We start from the raw sequence: 20,319 nt of genomic DNA, 5'->3' as shown, positions 1-20,319 counted from the left end.
ATATGACCGCACAGAATTTATTTTATGCTCATAATTATTTTCGTTTTAGTCTCTTACAATAAATACCACATTCATGTCTCTCATTTCGACACTTCAATGTTACAAAAACAAGAAAATCATAAATAATACTAACTAGAAACTAAAAATAAAATATTAAAATGAAAAAATAAAAATAAAAGAATGAAAATAAAAAACATTTAACTAAAAATATGCGCGTAAATAAAACTAGGCGATAACAATAACAATAACAATTGCATTTGAAAATATTTCGCATTTATATGCCAGCACATAAATAATACCGTTCACAATCCGTTATTTACATGCAACCGCAATGATTCCACGGAAAGTGCGTAAATTATATGAATGCTTAGCTGTTTGCGGTAATAAAGAAAATAACCATTGTTGTGACGTACTTAATTGCGACGCTGACAGGTGAATTGTCTGGCGTGTATGGCGAATGCGCACGCAAGGAAAATGAGAAAACAGGTATTCATAAATACATTTGTATGGAAGAGCGACAATGCCAATTGCAGTGATGTGCAACGAAATTGCATTTTTGAACATTAAGTCGAGGGAATTTAAAAAATAAAAACTAGTTGACTCACTATTACTATTTAAAGCTATATATCCAAAAACATATTTAAATTCAGAAATAAAAAAAAATATTCTAAACCTTTGTATTACAAAAACAAAAAAAAAATATAACACCGTTAACATAAATTGATTTTTTTTTTGCAAATTATGAATCATAATTTTGGCTTCATATAAAATATAGTTTGCTTTTATGTTTTTTTCTCTAATACAAATATTGTTGCAAAATCTTGATAAATAAAAATAAATCTTGAAATCGCTTGATAATTACACTACACGGCAAATTTTTATTTTTTTCTATGAAGGTTCAAAGTTTGATCTTCGAACAAAAAAATAAAATTTTTTATATCGAAAAATTCTGGACAAAAAGTTTTATATATCATTGAATTTGAGAAGAAAATTTAAATTTTATCTATATTTTGGATTTTTTAGTAGCAATATCCTGTAATTAATATTTTTTTAATCCCTTTTTCGAACTTCGAATTCAAATATTTCGATTTTAGAGGCTAACTTCGAAAATCTCTGAATAATTTTTTTTACTTAGAACTGAATATTTCGGGAAAAAAAAGTTTGGTAGAATACCCAGAAAATTTTGGTGTTTAGTGTTCTGAATGACTGAGTGATTCAAATTTAGTGAAAAATAAAGATATTTTTCCGTTGCAACATCTTCTATGTGGATACAAGGCACGATTTTTTTGACGATGTCTTCGAAATTACACTTATTAAACTTTATCAAGACCATAGCATGGTCTGAGAGGACATGGGGGGATTCTAGTCTTGGTGGAGTCACAATGGGCATTCTAAAGGCCTAAGGCGTCGTATGACATACACTTTACCTACTTACCTAACCTAAGTAAGGTTTAATCAAGGCACATTACGTTACGTTAGGTTAAATTAAGTTAAGTGAAGTTAAGTTAAAAAGTTAAGATCAATTCAATCCATACGATGAGATGACATAAAAAATAATTTATGAATTAATAATGAATTGTAATAAATTATATCAATTTATTAAATAAATGTATTACCCAAAATCCAAGAAAATTTTTGAAAAATGTTTTTTTTGTCAAAACTACTTAGACTCTTATTTTGCTGTTTTCTTAGCAAAAATAAGTCAAAGAATTTGACAGTATTCTCTATTGAAGATCATTGTAATAATCAATTCTCCAAATTTTTCAACTCAAAAATAACTGTTGACTTCATTAAAAAATCAACTGTACGACAACTTTAAGGCAAAATTTTAACTTTTCCTCAGTATTGGTTAGCTAAGAGAGAGTTTGGTTAGGTTAGGTTAGACTGGTGGGACAACAGGTCACGCATAGACTAGTTATGGTACTTAGCGATACCAGAGATAAGAGAAAGTTAATGCAATTGGATGGTATAGGTTCTTCAAACACTAAATTGAAAAAATATTTCATCGAAAGCTTACGATGTAGTAAGCTCCGCTACTTTTGAATACCTTCGTAGCTTAAATAAAACCATTTTTGTTTAAATAAAAATGCTCTGAGTACTCACGTTTTACACTCGGAACTGCTGGGTGCGCGCAATTCCAACATTTGTGATGTTTTTGTCTTAATCAAAAAAAATGAATTCTTGTCGGCTGCCTCTTGTCGTACCAGCGTCTCTGAATCGATGCTCATGATGGGGCTGACGGGCTTATTATTCACCTCCGTGTTGCGTGTGGCGTGCAAATATTTCAATGAATATTTATCGTCCTATATAGTGGAGTAGCAAAGCAGTGGCGATAATTGTTATAAATGAAAAAAAATATATATGGAATGAGTCAAAAGTACCTGTTTGGTTAACAACACAATCATATCTTCAAAGAGTAGACCGTGCAATTGTATGCTGGGATTCTTTTTCATTGTCAAGCTACCGTCATGTATGAGACGGTACTGCGTTAAGTCCAAATTCTGTGCACAAAAAACAAAAAAAAAGAAACACATTATAGAATTCATAACACGGATTGTAGAGTGCCGAGTCACCTTAAATTCATCCTTATCAAAAGTTGACTTGTCTAGCTTCCGCTGAATGTTTTGCAATCTACAAGAGAGAGGTAAGAGATAGAAGATTTATTTACATGAGACATGTGTTCAATAGTTGTAAAATCGCGTTACTCACTTGTGCGTGTCTTCGGCGGTCTTTACAGCCTGATTTACATCGACGAGTATCTTCTTCGACGACTCGAGCGCACGCTGTATAGCCTCCGCTTCGGACGGGTCATCGGGCACCACGCGTATCGTCACTTTGTATAGATTTTCGAAGAGCAGCGGATACTTGGTTAGGCGCTGCAGCACCGCCGGCAGCAAGTCCTTCAACTGTAGACGTCGGCAAGCCTTATGCGATTCGGCCTTATTCAATAGCTTCTGCAACTGTTCGTCCTTGCGACGTTTCTCCTTCAGCGCCTCCAAAGCGATTTGTTGACGCGCACAAAATTGTTGCGCATACTGGCACAGCTCATCGCCCGACTTGCCAAAGAACATGCCGGAGAGCAGATCGCCAATATGTGTGACCACATGATTGTGTTCGACGCGACGTTGCTTCAATTGTTGTTCGAACGTTGTGTGGATTTCGCGCAGCGAGAGTAATGCAGGCGGGAAGAGGAGCATTAAATGTTCGGCCGTAAGTAGATTGCTATCCTGCAGCGGTAGGAGGAAGAGACGCTCCAATAGTTTGAGAATGCGCACGTGACTGCGCTCGGTTTGGTAAATTTCTGCAAAACAATTGAAAATTGTATTATAATTGTGCAACGTGCTTATGTGTTGAGCTGTACTCACCATTTATAATCTCCTGTCGCTTCTTCTCCGCATCGGTGAGCGCGGCCAATAGCTCCGCTGTAACATTTGAACTCCAATCGGCCTCGTTGAGATCATCCTCCTCGTCACTCTCGAAATTCCACTGTCGCTGACCGGGTTGTCCGGTGCCGACACCACCAAAACTGCTGCCCCAAAAACTGGTATTCATCGAGCCGCCACCCATGCTGCCATGGAACGAGTCCTGATGGCTGTGCTGGTGCATGTGATGATGCGGTGTGGTGTGGTGGGCGTGCATGCTGTGGTGATGTGTAATCGGATGGCCAGTGGCGGTGGCAGTTGCACCACCGGCGCCACCCATTTGTTCCATTGAGGTGCTGGGACTCTCAGAGCCGCCACCCGAGGAAAGACTAGAATTGGAACTTGCGGTAAAGTTGGAATTGGACAGTCCAACATCGGCTTGCTCATCGCTATAATGGGAGGGACGGGAAAATAAAAGGAGAGTAATTAGTAAAATTATAATTATTTTTTGATGACAGTAGAGGTTTATATATGTAAATGTATATATATCGATGATCAGAAAATATTTTGGAATTCTTATTTTTTGTTTGAAAATTAAATGGATAATTTATTTAAATGATCTAATAAATATTGACTATACTATATAAAATACAAATATTTCCTCTTTATAATAGTAGTATAGATGTATTTTAATTTAATGAACTAAAGTAAATAAAGTTAAATAAATTAATTTTAATATTTGTTATAGTATTTTCGCACTGCTAAATTAATTTAATACATTAATAATATAATTGAAAAAACAGTTTTTGCTTTTCGGTTAACGATCAGCTGTTAGAAATTTTTATTTTTATTGTTTATAACTAACCACAACTAAATTTCCAGCGTTGACAACTATCGTAGATTTGCATTCCATTTTCAACTCGATTTGTATTCGATTAAAAATTAATGTAGTACAATAGTTGTCTCTTATGTATGGTCAATCGACCTCAATCAGCGCCTTAATCGAGCAAAGGCAGGTTTATTGATCAATTAAAGCCTGTGCGGAAAGGCTAATTGGCTGACTAAATTAATTAATCAAAGACAATTCAATTGAAGTTTAATGGGATTAATATTCATTCGATGAAAGGCCGGTTAATTAATCGCCTGTGCGAAACTACTAATAAGCTGACTAAATTAATTAATAAAGACAATTAAATTAAATTTAAATGGGATTAATTTTCATTCGATTAAAGTTTAGTTAGTTAATAAAATATTGTGTGAATTCAAATATACTAAATTGGATTAATGCAATTAATCGAAATCACTATATTAACAAAATGTATAAAAAATTATGTTACAACAATAAAATTAGAAGGTATTGTCTGAAATTAATAAAAATAATTAAATGAATTAATATAATTAATTAATTAATGTAATAAATTAACTCTCTTAAATTATAATGAATTCACAAATTAAACGATATAGCACTTATTTAATTTTTTTAATTGATCTTAATTAACTAATTTAATTCACATTTATGAATAATATTATATTAATTGGAGTAAAGTTGTTAAAGAAAAGTTAATAAATCTCACATAAGCCTGATCTAAATTAAGCTAATTAACTAATTAAATTAAAATATTTGAAATTTTCCATTACACAGTGTTTCGCTGCTTTTGAATCGTTCATTGCTGCGCCAAACTTACTTGTCATAATTATAGCCGAGTATTTCCTTAAAGCTTTTGCTACGTGTATAACGGATTTTACTCTTCATTTTGGCGTTGGTTGATTTTACACTTCACGCGGGCACATTGAGTTCGCTTTGAAAAGCTACAGTCTTTTTTTACAGTTCTAACACTATTTTGTTTGTGTTTATTAGCACTTTGTTGTACTACACTGTTTACTTAATTTCATAATTGCGCTGTTTTCATAATTTCAATACCAAATTGCACTTAATATTTTGCTCTCCTAAAGTATAATTCGAAAAAAGTTATTATGTGACCTTGTCTAGAATCAAACAAAAAATATATTGCACAACCGCTATATTACTACGAGAAGTATTACCGTTACTAGCTTTACACGGCACGTCGGTAACCTGTTGCTAACAATATGCGATAAGACACTGCCAGCAGAAGGCGCTTGCATAAACCTGTCAGTGGCTGTGGTCGATCGAATTGAGGACTTCGCACAGCACGGCGCAAGCCAGTAGCCAATGACGCTGCGAGACTGCGCCTGTTTTGATGTGAACTTGTCAGTGACAACAACAACAATAGCAACACAAGCACACAAATTACATGGAATTTATGCTCTATAATCGTTGCAGCTACCGCAGGTGGCGAACCGGTGACCCCGCTATGTCTGCGACGGACAACTGTCGCCATGTCTGCTCTGACCCAACGCACCTAGGTCACACACACACACATACACACACACTGTTACTCGACATACATAGTATAGCACACATACATACAGACTCTCATACACTTGGCACTGGGTGGCTCTGTGACTCTAATGCGCCGTGCAATAATAAGTGTCAGTAACAAACGTAATGCAAACATAAGCTTGGCATTTATACAACAAGTCTGCAAGTCTGACTAACTGACTGACTGCTTTGCTTTCGCCATGTGTTTGTATGTAAATCTATACATATACATATGCATAGGTATTGTTGGTAATTCAAGACTGTTGGCCTACTTAGTGGCGCTAGAGCAGACGGCGCACTGTTACTTTAACATTTATTGGTTTGAGTATGTATGTGTGAGTGTATACATACATATAAATGAGAATTGGCAAGCGCAAATAATATGATATGTGGTTTATAAGGATAGAGCAACACACACGCGCAGCTTGACAAACGCACACACACACAAACACCATTGGCGCTAAGGTTATAATGTCAAGTGTATTGGCTTAGCTGCTTTCGTAATGAAATGCATACGAAGGAAGCTGAAAGTGATATAAATTATTATGTGACAAACACACAGACACACGCACGATCTACCCTGTAGATTTCCATACTTTTCAAAGCGCGCACACTCCTACCTAAACTCCCTGCCCACCACTGCCTTCCACAACTTCGTGTGCAATAATTGCCTGAGCGTTTGTGTAATGCAATCAGTTGCCTGGCACATTATTATTGAAAGCGTTTATTGTGTTATTGTTGCTACTGTTGTTGTTGTTTTTTTGCATGCATATACATATTACTCTTCAGTGGCATAATTCCGGTTAAGGTCAACTGCGCAAGAGTAGCGCACCTATAAGCGCTTTCCTTCCGCTGAATTGCAGTTGAGTCAACATTCGCACTTTCCTTTTCGCCATTTTTACTCGCGAACTCACTAGTATTACGAAAATAGTTTTACGCCAATAATGTCAACTACTTGTTGCATTTATGCTAATTGGACACAGTGAAGTAAGTTTTGTTTCAATGCGAAACTGAAGTGTGTTTGCTAGAGACATTATTTTTGAAGCGAAAGAAGAAGAGGAAGACAGGATTTGATTTTATGAACTATAACTCATAGTTGCAAGAAATTCAATAAAAAAATGGCTTTACTCTCATGCGATTTAATGCAATTAAATTAAATTTAATTAAATTAAAAAAAAATAAATAAATTTCTTGTGTGAATTAGGGTAATTTTTACCATCTATGGGTATCAAATTGATTGTTGATAGAATTATAGACACTACTAGCCTTTTCATACAGGAACTAATTGATCAATTAACCGATTAAAACGCTGACTAAGATCGATTTACCATACAAAATAAAAATCTACATTTATTTTTAATTAAATTTTAATCGACTTGAAAATGAAATGCAACTCTGCGACAAATACCGTATTTGTAATTATATGTACGCGCTTCATCTGCGAGTTGTTGAACAACACTAAGTGTTGCCAGGTGCGAGTTGTTGAACAACACTAAGTGTTGCCAGGTGCAATCTGACATTTCCATTGGAATGTTTGACATTTTTTAGCATAACATCACTCAGAACGTTTTGTCATTTAATCGTGAATTGTTTTATTTACAGGGAATTAAAAAATTCATCTCGTGAACATTTTCGTGCGATCATTTTTCACAACTTTCGACGTGGATTATCGCGACAAGAGTGCATCGATGAACTAAAATCTTTGTATGGCTATGAAGCACCATCCTATAGCGCTGTAAAAAACTGGTACAACGAATTCAATCGTGGCCGACGCTCGCTCAAAGACGAATTCCGTGAAGGTCGTTCAAAAACAGCCGTTATGCCAGAAAACATCGATGCCGTACGTGAACTGATAATGCAAGACCGTCATGTAACAGACCTTCAGATAGAGGCATGCCTATGCATTTCTCCCACCAGCATACATTCGATATTGCATGAACACCTGGCCGTAAAAAATGTTTGTTCTGGTTGGATCCCGCACAATTTGACAATCGCTCAAAAAAAGGCTCAAAAAAAGTGCTTCGAAAATTGGTTTGAGCGCATGCAAAAGTGTATAAATCTTGATGGAGAATATTTTGAAAAACAATAAAACCATTTTCGTTTATAAATATTCCTATTTTCATTATTAGGCCAGAAATATATATAGCAGCCCTCGTAGTTATTTCTATACTCTCGCAACAACGTTGCTAATAGAGTCGGTGGACACGATTTCTCGCAAAGTTATGCAGCGATTTTCCTCAAAATTTACATAATTCTTTGAACTAACATTATCTAGTTAATCAAGGAAGGGTTTTTTTGTTTTATTGAGTTTTTAACAACTACTTTTTTCGTGGCGTTTTTTATGGCGAAAACTTGACAAAAAAAGTGAGTTTTTTGATTAAAATTTTGTCAAAAACACAAATTTTGGTATTTTCTTTTGTTCTTTAGTTAAATCACGAGATTTAACCATATGCTATCGAAATATTTTTAGTTTATTGATTTTGGATACAACAGTACTAAGTTATGCTGTTCACGGCAAGCGCATTTTTTTTTTAGAAATCATGGGAGTTGAGCTACCAACACTGAGTTTTTGGAATTTTTAAATAAAAATTTGTACCTTTGAGAATTGTTTAAATGAAATACGGCTGAATTTCCCTAACTCGAATCACCATAATCCACAAAAAAGATTTGAGTTAGAGAGACTTTTATGGAAGTTATGGAAGGTAATTTGTATGCAATTTGACTTCTATTGCCAATTCAAGAGTTCCGAGTTATAGAAGTTGAACTGTATATTACTGTATGTATACATATATATAAAAAATGTAAAATACGCCTGATTTCCACATCAGAAACCCACATAACCGCTTAAATATAATAATTTTGTACGACTGGCAACTCTTTTATTATAATTCATCCATGGTTTTCCACTGATTACAAAAAACTATGTGTTAAAGACACAAGCTAAGCAAATAGTTGAAAAGTGTTTAGCAGAAACTCCAAAATAACACACTGTTCTTGAGTCTTCCCATTCTGAAGTAACAAAAATCAAGTGAAACAGTTGTTCTTCTTGTCAATTTTTGTTAACAGCAGTAGAGCAACAAAAGTTTTGCGAATTTTCTGTCAACAATGACCGAACAACGCGAGCAAACATACACAAACAAACAACAACAAATAACATTTTTTTTCGTGCTCAACGATAGGCCGGCTATTACTTACTTGTACTTATGTATTGTTATTCTTTTTTTTTTTTTTGTTCTCATTGCTGTTGTTTTTGCTATTGACTGTCTCTCTCTTGTGCGTATTTGTATTTGTCTCTAGCAATATTTGCTACAAATGCAGTTTAAGGCTTTAGAGTGTTGTGTGCCCTCTGGCTGTTGTAACTAATATCCGGTCAATAGCATTTAGTGTTGAACAAAATAAAGAAAAAGCGAAGTAAATGACATTGAAGCGCTTAGCTAGGGAGCGCCCACAGCGCAATGATAACAACAAGAAGCAAGAGAAGTTGAGCAGAAAAACACTAACAATAACAACAAGCGCTGCTAATGTGGTGATGAGCTGAGTACTAATTGTACGCGTGGCTGTTGGGAAATTTTTGCAGTGTCTACCTTTGCCTTTGTTTTTTTTTCACTTTTCATGCTTGCCACATTAGATTTTTTTTAGTTTTATTACAAAACGTTTGCAGTAAAATGAAAATGGAAAAGTTTTCATAATTTTCCATTGCGGTGACGTGACATTGGCACTATGTACGCTTTGTGGATCTAGGTCTCGATATACATATGTATATACATATATATGTGTCGGTTTGAGTGTATGCGTGTATGAGTAACAGCAGTTCTTGCTGTCTGTGGCTTTGCTAATAATTTAATTACTATGTTACTTGATTAGATAAGCTGCTAATGCGCCATAAGGTATGCTACATATTTCTAAAAAAAAAATCAAGCACACAAACACAACAACAAACATACCTAGGCCTGCCACTGTGTCATTGACCTAATTTGCGGCGCGAATGTAGACAATTAAATTTTTACCGCGATTTTTGCAATTGACAGCACATACACCTGTGTTTATATGTATTTATATATGTATATGGGTAGGCGCCAAAAATCATGCCTCAGAGTCAGCGAACCGTATCTCGACTGTCTGTCTGTCTGCTGAGCGCACTCAACTCCACTCAATCTGTTTATACAGTGCAAAAATCGCACAGCAGACCACACCAGACATGTTTGGTGTGAGTGTTGCCTACCAATAGGCGCTTAGCGTATGTTGCATAAATTATGGCCTTATTATGGATGATGACCACGTTGATAATGGAATTATTTTGTTCAAATAATCGCTTTGATTTTTGCTACTTTGCTGCTATGGCGCTTGTGTATGTGATTGTAGCTGTTGGTGTTGGCGCGCCTAAAAGCATGCCTTGCCCTCTCATCTTATACATTTGTATGCAGTTTAATTTATGCGCGCTTTTGGCAGCAACATAATTTGCGCGTTGAAATATTGTAAATAAACAGAATAAAATGATATTTAAGTGTGTTAGAGGTTGTTACTAAGAGCTGGAGAGAGTGGTAGAAGGAGAAATGGAAGTGTTTGGTTGTAGTGCCTTGGCATATGCTTGTCTATATATTGGGTTGATTGTGCCACAAATTTAGGCGTGCGAAAATTGTTTTCTACAAATGACCTGGTAACAATTGTAGCATTGCGTTACTAAGTAGCTTTATTGCTGGAATATTTACACTGCTGAAACCGTGAGTATACCTTTTGAGGCATGTGTTTGACCAGTAAAGACTAAAGGGCTTAGAAGACGGTTGCATGACGACAAAAGAAAGCTTTTGGTATTGTACTGCTGGGCAAACGGAGGATAAAATATATTGCACGACTTTTCTGGTGAACCATAAGTTAAGGCATTTCCTATTTGAATAGCTTTATTACTTCTTGACTTGATAGTCCGAAGTAAGTCCGAAGAATATGCTAGGGTCTTCTAACATTTATTTTTAGTTTTTTTTTTCTTCTAGAAAATCATACATCTTATCTTATCTTATTGTTTACAGTGAATCGAGTAGCCGGTGCCAATTTTTTTGTATTATGTAATAATACTATTCGTTTTTATAGTATACAGAAATATTAAGTTCAGCACTATATTGCCTGTTTTGTTGATTGTATACGTTTTCTCTAAAGAAAGTAAGAATGTACACTTTATTGAAGTTATACTTCTTATACGACTTCGGAAAAGGTTGCGATAATTGTTTAACGCTTCAGTGGAGAGAGAATAGCGTTGAACAATTAACGCGAGAGAGAGAGAGAGAGAGAGTGAATGAGAGTAAAGCAGAGAACTTAAAGCACTTGCCATGCTTATGCTATTTGAGCAATTCTTGTTTTTGTAGAACAATGTTTAAATTTTTGGTTGGTGACATATTCACATGTGTACGCATATGTATGTTTGTATGCTAGTGCATTATTTGTTTTTCTTTCGTTTCTGTTTCATTTCTGCGAATTCTCAACTATTTTGTGTGACTTTTGGTTGAAATACTCTGCGTTGGCCGTTGAAAAGTTAAGACTATACTTCATAGGATCATTTCTGTATTCAGTCTTCATTTACCCAGAACCCAGAAATAATAATTGATTTGGACTTTGCTTTATAAAATGTGCATAAAATTTATAAAATGTGAATTTAAGAAAGTGTGGGTCACTCCACCATATTTGTATCCCTTCCCTCTCGCTAGTTTACTTTTATACAAAATGATATGCATTTCTTGGAATATCACTAAGAAGTATAACTTCTTCCACGCGTAGGGACTCCACGCACCTTTTTTTTCATTAATGAATGACTGGATGAAAAAGTCTTGTTATAGTAGTGAGTGTGACTAGTAGTCTGGCAACTATACGAGAGTACATAATATGGTTGCGAGTAAATTTTTTTTAAATTATGTTATGCATAGATTTAACTGTACTTTCTGATTTAAATGTACAAAATCTCAGTACCGTGTATATAGTATGCAATATCAAAAATATGGACATGAACATATAATTTTTAGCCTAAAAATTTAATGCGGTTACTATAATATTTGTTATTCGAAAATATTACAGACGGGCGATGAAATTTTTAGAGGGAAAATTTTTTTTCTTTTCAGGAGAAATTCAAATAAATATGCTTTTTAAAATATTACTTAAGGGGGGAGCCTGCTTTAAAGGCTTCAAAAAATCGATTTTTTTTTTGCGAGCAATTGGCCGAAAACCAATATTTTTAAAAGTCCGAAGGGCAGTTATATGGAGCAGGAATCGCTGATTAGCATATTAATAGGGTAAGTTCAAGAAATTTACGATTTTTTGTGAACGAAACGAAAAAGTAAACGTCTAATCGAAACAAATCAAAATGCGTTGTATTTGGAATTAAATTTTCTTCTAATCTAAATTAATCCGGTTTTTAAACGATTTAAAGTAAATTTTTTTTAAATGCATTTTTTTTTATCTGCGAAAAATTGCCGAATTTTCCACTTTTTGTTGAATTTTCTTGGTTCACCTAGGAATTACACTATTGAAAATTAAAAATTTCGGATGAAAATTGCGACCTTCATCTTGCTCGCCACACAGAAATTGCACACTCGAGGCGCCTCCGTAAATTTCTTCAAACATGAAGAATATCTAATGTATAATTATAAAAAAAATTTTGAGAATACTCTTCAAATATATAAGAATAAATCCTAAAAGTTTCATTTCAATCAGACATTTCTTTCCTTTCCAAAAAAATCCTTGAAAATATAGATTTTTTGAAGCCTCTAAAGCAGGCTCCAAAAATATAAAGCGCCGAAGTCAAGTTTTAAAAGCCGTGAAGAATATATATACAGTTTGATAAACTTAAACATTAGAGAAGACATATTCCTTCCAAAAAAGATGAAACTGTTATATTTTTTCAAATTCAGTCATTGTTGTTTGTGCAAAATCCCCATCAGTTTTAAGTAATATTTTTTTGCTCTCTGTTATATCTATTGAAAACCTTAATCCTGTGGATTTCCCATAAGCTTTTATTTCGGAAGTTGTCGCTCGTGGCAACCGCATTAAAAGACATGGCCAACGCCAAAAACAACATTTCACACAGGCAAGTGAACTCAAAATACAAACATACGCTTTAACGGAATAAAGGAGGAAAATCGAATTTTTCGGTGGAAATTGAAAGCAGAGTACTTTTTTTCCGCAATGAGATAAAAATTAAAACATAAAACGAAACAGTGCTTTTATAAATGTGTATTTTTCCAAATTCGTTGCGCATATAACGGTACATAAATGCCGCTGCATTATATGGTCACACATGCCATATAACAGTTTATAAAAGCAAATAAGTTCAACTCACAGGACATGACACACAAGTGAAGATGCAACGTTAAAACGGGAAACAGGAGAGTAAAATAAAAAAACAAATGCTCCTGAATTTCCAGCAGCAAATGCCAGAGTTGCAGTGCTTTTAGTTGAGTTTAGTGACAAAATTTTTATTCCATTAGATCTTTTTTTTCCGTTTTTATTTTGCACTTTTCTGCTTCAACGCAATAAAATACGAAATCTTACCATTCGCTTAGAGATGGAGGCGGGGATTTTTATGAGCCACTTTGCTTTGGTGTGACATTCTCTTAAAGTTTTGCCATCATAAGACAGTGTGAGCTTCAAAGCAGCCTTTTAAGAGCATTTACGATTGTCACTGAAAGCGGATGAGGAAGTGTGGTGCAAATAATATTTTAAAGAAAACATAAAAAAGTTTCAATTATTGGCGCGCACTTAAGAGATGGTGTGCCAGAGATTGTAGTAGAGCACAGACTAGGGGGTGTAGAGTGGCGCTTATTTATTGCTAGTTATACAACTCATTTTGTCTTTAAGTTCAATAGGGGAGAAAATAATTTAAAATCTTTAGAAAAGAGTATTTCAGCAGGAAGTAAAAAGCATGACAAGTGAGAGTAAGTGCTTGAACTTATTGCAAATACATTTTGTAGACTTTATCATATTGTATGTTTTGAAATTTGGTTACCAAGGTTGCCACTTAACTGAAAATTTAAAATTACAAAGAAATATATTTGAGATAATTAAACAATAAATATTGAAGACGTTTTGGTAGGATTGTAATGGAAAATAATTTTTTGAAAGTGTTGCCACCTATTTAAGTCTATATAAGGGTTGCCACCAGTTAAAAAATAAAAAAAATCAAACAAAAATATAAATTAATCATTACGAAATGAGAATACAACTAGAAATAATTAAACGGTGATCTTTCGAAAATTGTATCACATTTTGAAAAATTTTGTATAATTCAAACAAATTGATTAAAATCAGAGCAATATTATAGCCTTTTCACACTGCTATTAAATTAATTATACATTGACTTTATAATTGAGAAGTCAGTTTTTGCTTTTCGCACAGCCGACTACTCGATTAACGATCATCGTTATTTGGCTGTTCATAAGAAGTTATAAGTTTCTTCAGCTGCTTGCTATTTTATAAATAAATAAAGCCAAGTTTACAGCGTGGACAACAATCCACATAGTTGCATTCCATTTTCAACTCAATTTGTATTCGATTAAAAATTAATTTAGTAAAATAAGTTTTTATTTTTGTATGGTAAATCGATCGCAATCAGCGCTTAATCGAGCAAAGGTCGGTTAATTGATCAATTAACTCCTGTCCGAAAATGCTATTACATTTTTAATGCCACGAGAAAGATATTTTTGAATTATTTTTTGGTCGACTTATCAATAATTTCGTTGCATTTCCTTATTAAAATTGCTATTCATATTACGAAAAGTAGTTGAGCTTGCTGACCTAACAACTCGGTATGACAAATGCAACTTCTTCCAAACAAATTGAGTAATTTGCTCTATTCGGTCCAATAAACTATTTATGCATTTCCACTTTAACGTTTTGACAGTTTTAGCACAAATCTTTGCTTAGAGCACGCACTCTTTTTATAAGTAAATATGTATGTACCGTTACGAGAGTGTATAGACTTCCAGTAATGCTTGAATATTTATCACTTATCAGGTCTTCACATACAAAACTTGGTTTTGAAATTCCTTCTTTCGAAGTTCCACAACTCTATAAATGTATATTTTGCCGAATGAATGTCTCTGTTTCTGTTTCTGTTTATATTTCTGTTTCTGTTTCTAATAGTCACGAGGCAAAGGAAAGCACTTGCCAAACTATTTATGCCACAAGTGCGGAAATTCGTCCTCAATAAAAAGTGCTGCACCACTTTTAGAAACCAATACATACAATCATTCAAGTGCCTGAAAGAATTGTGGTCATGTTGAAATGGAAATTATTGGAAGATCTACATGTTACCACAATTCGTTTGAGGTGTTGCAAACCGACTAATCGAACGTCGAAATTTATGTACAATTTAGTTTAATTAAAGCGCTTAATTGGGCACTTGTGTTAAGTGGGTGAGTAGGTTGTGTAATAACACATAATTTTCGGAACTACCGCAAGTTGAGAATTACGCCGAAGAGTCAAACATTAAAAACCAATGAAATGTATGCATAAAATAGTGGGAGTGAAATTAAAGAACGAAACACAAAATAAATCATGAAGAAACACTAAGAACATATTTGTTTGTTGTATGAGACCAAAGGAGCCCCAAATTCATAGTATTAGCGAAGAGCACATGTGTATGAATAAACAAAAAAATGATCGAGTGTAAATCAAAATCAAACAGAATTCAGACAGGTAGGCGAACTAGTTGTAATGTAGAAGAAACAAAACAATGAAAAAATTAAAAACACTAACAATTAAAAACAACTAACAAATAGCAAACGAATCGCGCGAGAGCTGAGCAAATCAAACAAAAAAATAATGCAGAAACAATAGAAAACAATGTTTACAAAGTGAGCGGTGAGCCAAAGTGTGAAGGCTGTGCAGCAGCTGTGCCGGGTCTGCGTGAGGTACATAAGTAAGTGTAGCTGCGTTGCGGCAACGAATTATGGGGGCTGTGAGACAATCCAGCCGGGTTGTTCTGCAACATGTCCAGCAAGAGCAGACGCACGCCGCAGCGCAACAATGTCGAAATCGAAATCTAAAAACACACATATGGCCACAGGTACATGTGTGGAGAAAAAAATAGAATTCAGCGGAAAAAATCTTCAAATAAACAATGTGCTACTGAGTTATTATACATCTTCAAATGTATGTATATATGCTTGAGCAATTGTGTCTGTGCTAATGCAAAGTAATGTTTTCCCAAATGGCGATGAAGAATGTGGCAAGCACAATAATAAAGGTAGCTCATTCATATGCAAAACTAAAGCGGCAAATTGCAAACGACAGAAACAGAAAAGTAAAAACAGAAAAGCAAAGCGAAAAGCAACATTACAAAAACTAAATGAAAGGAAAAACTGACATGAAAAATCAGCTGGAAAAAAATAATAAAAAAATATAAAGAAAATTCAAGGTTAATGGGCATTATATATATAAATGATTCCCATTGGAAAATAGTACGATGCCATGTTGTTGAATGCAATAAATTATAGCGATCGAGTTTCAGCGACCGTGTCTCGTCACGCGTTAGTGACCCATATTGAGCTAGCAAGTAGACGCTATTTCAAACTTTTATTTCGAAAATATTTTTGAAAAACTTTAATCGAGTCACTTTTTCTTTTAAGCGAGTGCCAAAAGAACAGCCGCTAAATAACAGAGTTCATAAAAAAGACAGCAAAAAACTGTTATTTGTTTGGAATTGAGATTGAGAATAGTTAAATATCACTTTCGAGGCACAAGATGTGTTTCATTATCTATTGGGTTCCCGTCTAAACATATTTACATCCACATGGGACGTATGCTCGTTTGATAATGTCACGGCTGAGTTAATTTGATGTGTGCGATTTGTCATTAAATAAATATAAAAAATAACAAATAAAAAATTAAAAAAAAAATAAAAAATAACAAATAAAAAAATTAATTAAAAATAAAATAAAATATAAAAAATAATAAAAATAAAACAGTGAAAACAGTCAAGCGTTGTTAATGAGCAAGTTGACAGTTGCTTTTTCAATAAAATAAGGCTTGCGTGAATAACGGTATTTAAATACAATAACAATACAATACAGATTGGACATTTCGTGGGAAATTGAAACACTTAAAAATAATACTATTAAAAAAACATAAAAAAGAAACCAGAAATTTGAGTGACAACAAATTGTTGACAAACAACTTGAGTACATTGCGAATTCTTGGTTGAGGAATCATTAGAATATGTTTCGAGTATTTTTAGAAAAAAAGCACAATAAGAAAGGTAGCTCATTCATATGCAAAACTAAAGCGCCAAATGGCAAACGGCAGAAACAGAAAAGTAAAGCGAAAAGCAACATTACAAAAACTAAATGAAAGGAAAAACTAACATGAAAAATCAGCTGGAAAGAAATAATAAAAAAATATAAGGAAGATTCAAGGTTAATTGGCATTATATACATATATAGACGATTCCCATTGGAAAATATTAATTATTTAATTATTTCTTTAAGAATTTCTTGAAAATGAGAAATACATATTAATGCGGAGTACCATAATAAACAATAAACTCGAGTTTTTGAACAATATTTTCAATTGAGTATCAAAATTTGGTTTTATAACAGAGTTGCATTTCCTTATTCACGACACTCAGAAATAGATTTTTAGTATAGTGAACTTAAATTTCATGTTTAAATGTTAAACTTCAAAATGGATAATTTTCCAATTTTCATAATAACTTATATAATACAACTCTTTCTGAAAGCCAGTATATTGTTAATTTATAGAACGGCAACGTTTTGGATTCGAATATTACCGAACAGATGTTGAGTTAGGCTCTACTTCTTAGGTTGTTGTGTGTCTCCACTTGGAGACTCCTTAGGGGTAGGTATAGTGGATGTCGAACACACACACTTAGGCTTTAGGCGGCATATTGTGATATCACCGGGACTGGAATCACCTCGCACTGCTATGTCCTCATTAAACCACTCAGTGGTCTTGATGAAATTAATTAATTCAAAAAGTTTTAACTGTGTAACTTCTGAGATATCGTCGTGGAAACCGCGATTGATAGTTACCATTCTTTTGCTATAAAACGCTTTGCATCCGCGTAGCAAATTTTCCACAGTTTCTGCTTCTTCTATTTCCCTATAGCTTCTGCAGTAATCATTCTATGTTATACCCAACCTGTAGGCATGTCTACCAATCAAACAGTGTACCGTTAGAACTCCTACATACTCCTACCAGAGTTCTTATGTCGTTCGTTTTAAATTTCACCAATCGGTCACCAGCGGTCTATATTCCATTCAGGCTTCCACTGATACTCAGCCAACTCTATGGCATATTCGTCGAATAGCTGTTTCCAAATGGCCAACGGGATTTAGTATGTATACTCCTTCTTTATCGGGTTCTAATTGTAACGTGGTGCCTAATCTGGCAAGTGCATCTGCTTTACAGTTACCTGGAATATCGCGGTGTCCTGGTACACATTGGACATTTTTTTATAGTAAAATAGGAAGTTAGTTCTACTAACAGCTCAAGGCATTCTTTCACGAACTTCAAAGAAACCCTTAGAGACTTTAGTGATTTCAAAGCCATTTGGCTGTCTGTGAATATAAATTTGCTTCTTGTTGTAAGCACCTACTTTGTCAGAACCAGAAGGACTTCTTTAATTCCAGTAACTTCCGCTCGAAAGACACTACAATGAGCTGGTAGTCGGAAGGCGATTCTGTTATCCACCTTTGGTGGAAAAAATATGGAAATTTATCCAATTTGGATACTCCCTACATATCTTATAGAGCTTTAAGGATTTCAGAGCTTTTACAGGCAATTTCAACCACTGTCAGTTATTAAAACACCCTGTAAATTGTTGTTATTGTGTATATTCGTGGCACACTGTGTAAATGTAAGCACATGTAGAAACCTATATGCCGCATACTACAAGGACTGAAGCGCTCCGTCAACACCTGATCATTTACTTGTGACAGTGAAATAGTAAAAATTTCGGCGATTGCAATTTTTCGAAACAATGCGAATCACCTTGGCCTCACTTGCAATGGCGCACAAGCACACATTTCAGTCTCAGAAGCGCAGTTGCAGAAGCGTTTGCAATTTTTTCTCCTCAACCAATTTGCTGTCAACACTATGGTCATAAACCAAGCAGCCATAAATGGATTGTAGGACAACCAAGGCGCGAAATCGCACAATGAATTCTTATAATTATTTTCATTTTAGTTTTGTTTTTGTTTTTGTTTTGTCGATTACTTTGCCAACAAGTTCATTGCTTTATTACTTGCATTTGTGTACAATAACAATTGTTTATTTGCCTGCACACCGCCGCCTTGTATCAACAAACATATGAGAAATTCAATATTTTGCAGAAAATCAATTAAATATTTTTATTATTATTATATGTATAAAATGATGGAATATTATTTTTCCCCATACACACGGTATGTTGTTGTTTTTAAGCAAATACACGTGTAACAATAATAAAAACATCCTGGTGGCAAAGTAAGTACTTGTGCATTTAATTCATCATTCATTTGTACATCGTAGGATAATGGCTTGCTGCCAGTCAGAGCGCTGCAGATTTATTACAAATAATATTGCGGATGCTTTGTGCGCGCGTTTGTGGGCAAGCGATAAATAAAAATTTAATATATTATTTGTGGAAAATTCTTCGATTAACATAATTACTTTTTGGCGTCTTCGATTCGTCACTGGCCTACACGTAATAAGCTCTGCTCGCTTACCAATTACAACAAACAAGTTCAGTTGAATTTATGCCAATCGCATGGATAACTCATTAAAGTGGAGCAAAATCTTTCTATTGGAATATTATACCAATCAATTGAATTTATACCAGTTGTGTGCTCGATTCCCCTCTCTCTAAACGCTATACAATATAAGATAGTTATATTAATCAATTCTCCACTCTCTAATGGCTATATAATCTAAGAGAGTTATAGCAATCAATTGTATTTATACCAGGTGTTTGCTCGATTCCACACTTTATTGGCTATATAATCTATGAGAGTTATACAAATCAATTGAATTTATACCAGTTGTTTGTTCGATTCCACACTCTAATGGCTATACAATCTAAGAGAGTAATACCAATCAATTGAATTTATAACAGTTGTTTGCTCGATTCTCTACTCTCTATTGGCTTTACAATCTAAGTTATGCCAATCAATTATCAATTTATACCAGTTGTGTGCTCGATTCCTTACTCTCTAATTGCTACACAATCTAAGAGAGTTATAACAATCAATTGAATTTATGCCTTTACTCGTTTTCCAACTCTCTAATGCCTATATAATCTATGAGAGTTATACAAATCTATTGAATTTATACCAGTTGTTTACTCGGTTCCCAACTCTCTAATGACTATTCAATCTAAGAGAGTTATACCAATCTATTGAATTTATACCAGTTGGTTGCTCGATTCCCAACGCTCTAATGGATTTACAATCTAAGAGAGTTATACCAATCAATTTAATTTATACCAGCTGTGTGCTCTCCTCCCTTCCTCTCTCTAATCGCTATGCAATCTATGAAGTTATAAAGTTAATTGAATTTATACCAGTTGTGTTCTTG

The 20,319-nt window shown here is 34.2% G+C and overlaps 1 protein-coding gene across 3 annotated transcripts in view; it reads right to left on the bottom strand.

Annotated features, from left to right (window-relative positions):
• The window catches only part of LOC105210966 (uncharacterized), a 254,870-nt gene that overhangs the window by 52,729 nt on the left and 181,822 nt on the right, over positions 1–20,319 (bottom strand). For all 3 annotated transcript variants that reach the window (XM_054232911.1, XM_054232910.1, XM_054232912.1), the window contains 5 exons: positions 3,366–3,811; positions 2,710–3,301; positions 2,574–2,631; positions 2,382–2,501; positions 2,104–2,303 (listed from right to left, as the gene is read on the bottom strand). In XM_054232911.1, coding sequence (XP_054088886.1) covers positions 2,104–2,303; positions 2,382–2,501; positions 2,574–2,631; positions 2,710–3,301; positions 3,366–3,811 — 1,416 coding nt within the window. The remainder of the gene's footprint in view (positions 1–2,103; positions 2,304–2,381; positions 2,502–2,573; positions 2,632–2,709; positions 3,302–3,365; positions 3,812–20,319) is intronic.

This window comes from Zeugodacus cucurbitae, chromosome 6 (genome assembly GCF_028554725.1).
Source record: "Zeugodacus cucurbitae isolate PBARC_wt_2022May chromosome 6, idZeuCucr1.2, whole genome shotgun sequence".
Lineage (NCBI taxonomy): Eukaryota > Metazoa > Arthropoda > Insecta > Diptera > Tephritidae > Zeugodacus > Zeugodacus cucurbitae.
The sequence above is the reverse complement of the archived record's forward strand: the minus strand, read 5'-3'. Positions and strand labels throughout refer to the sequence as shown.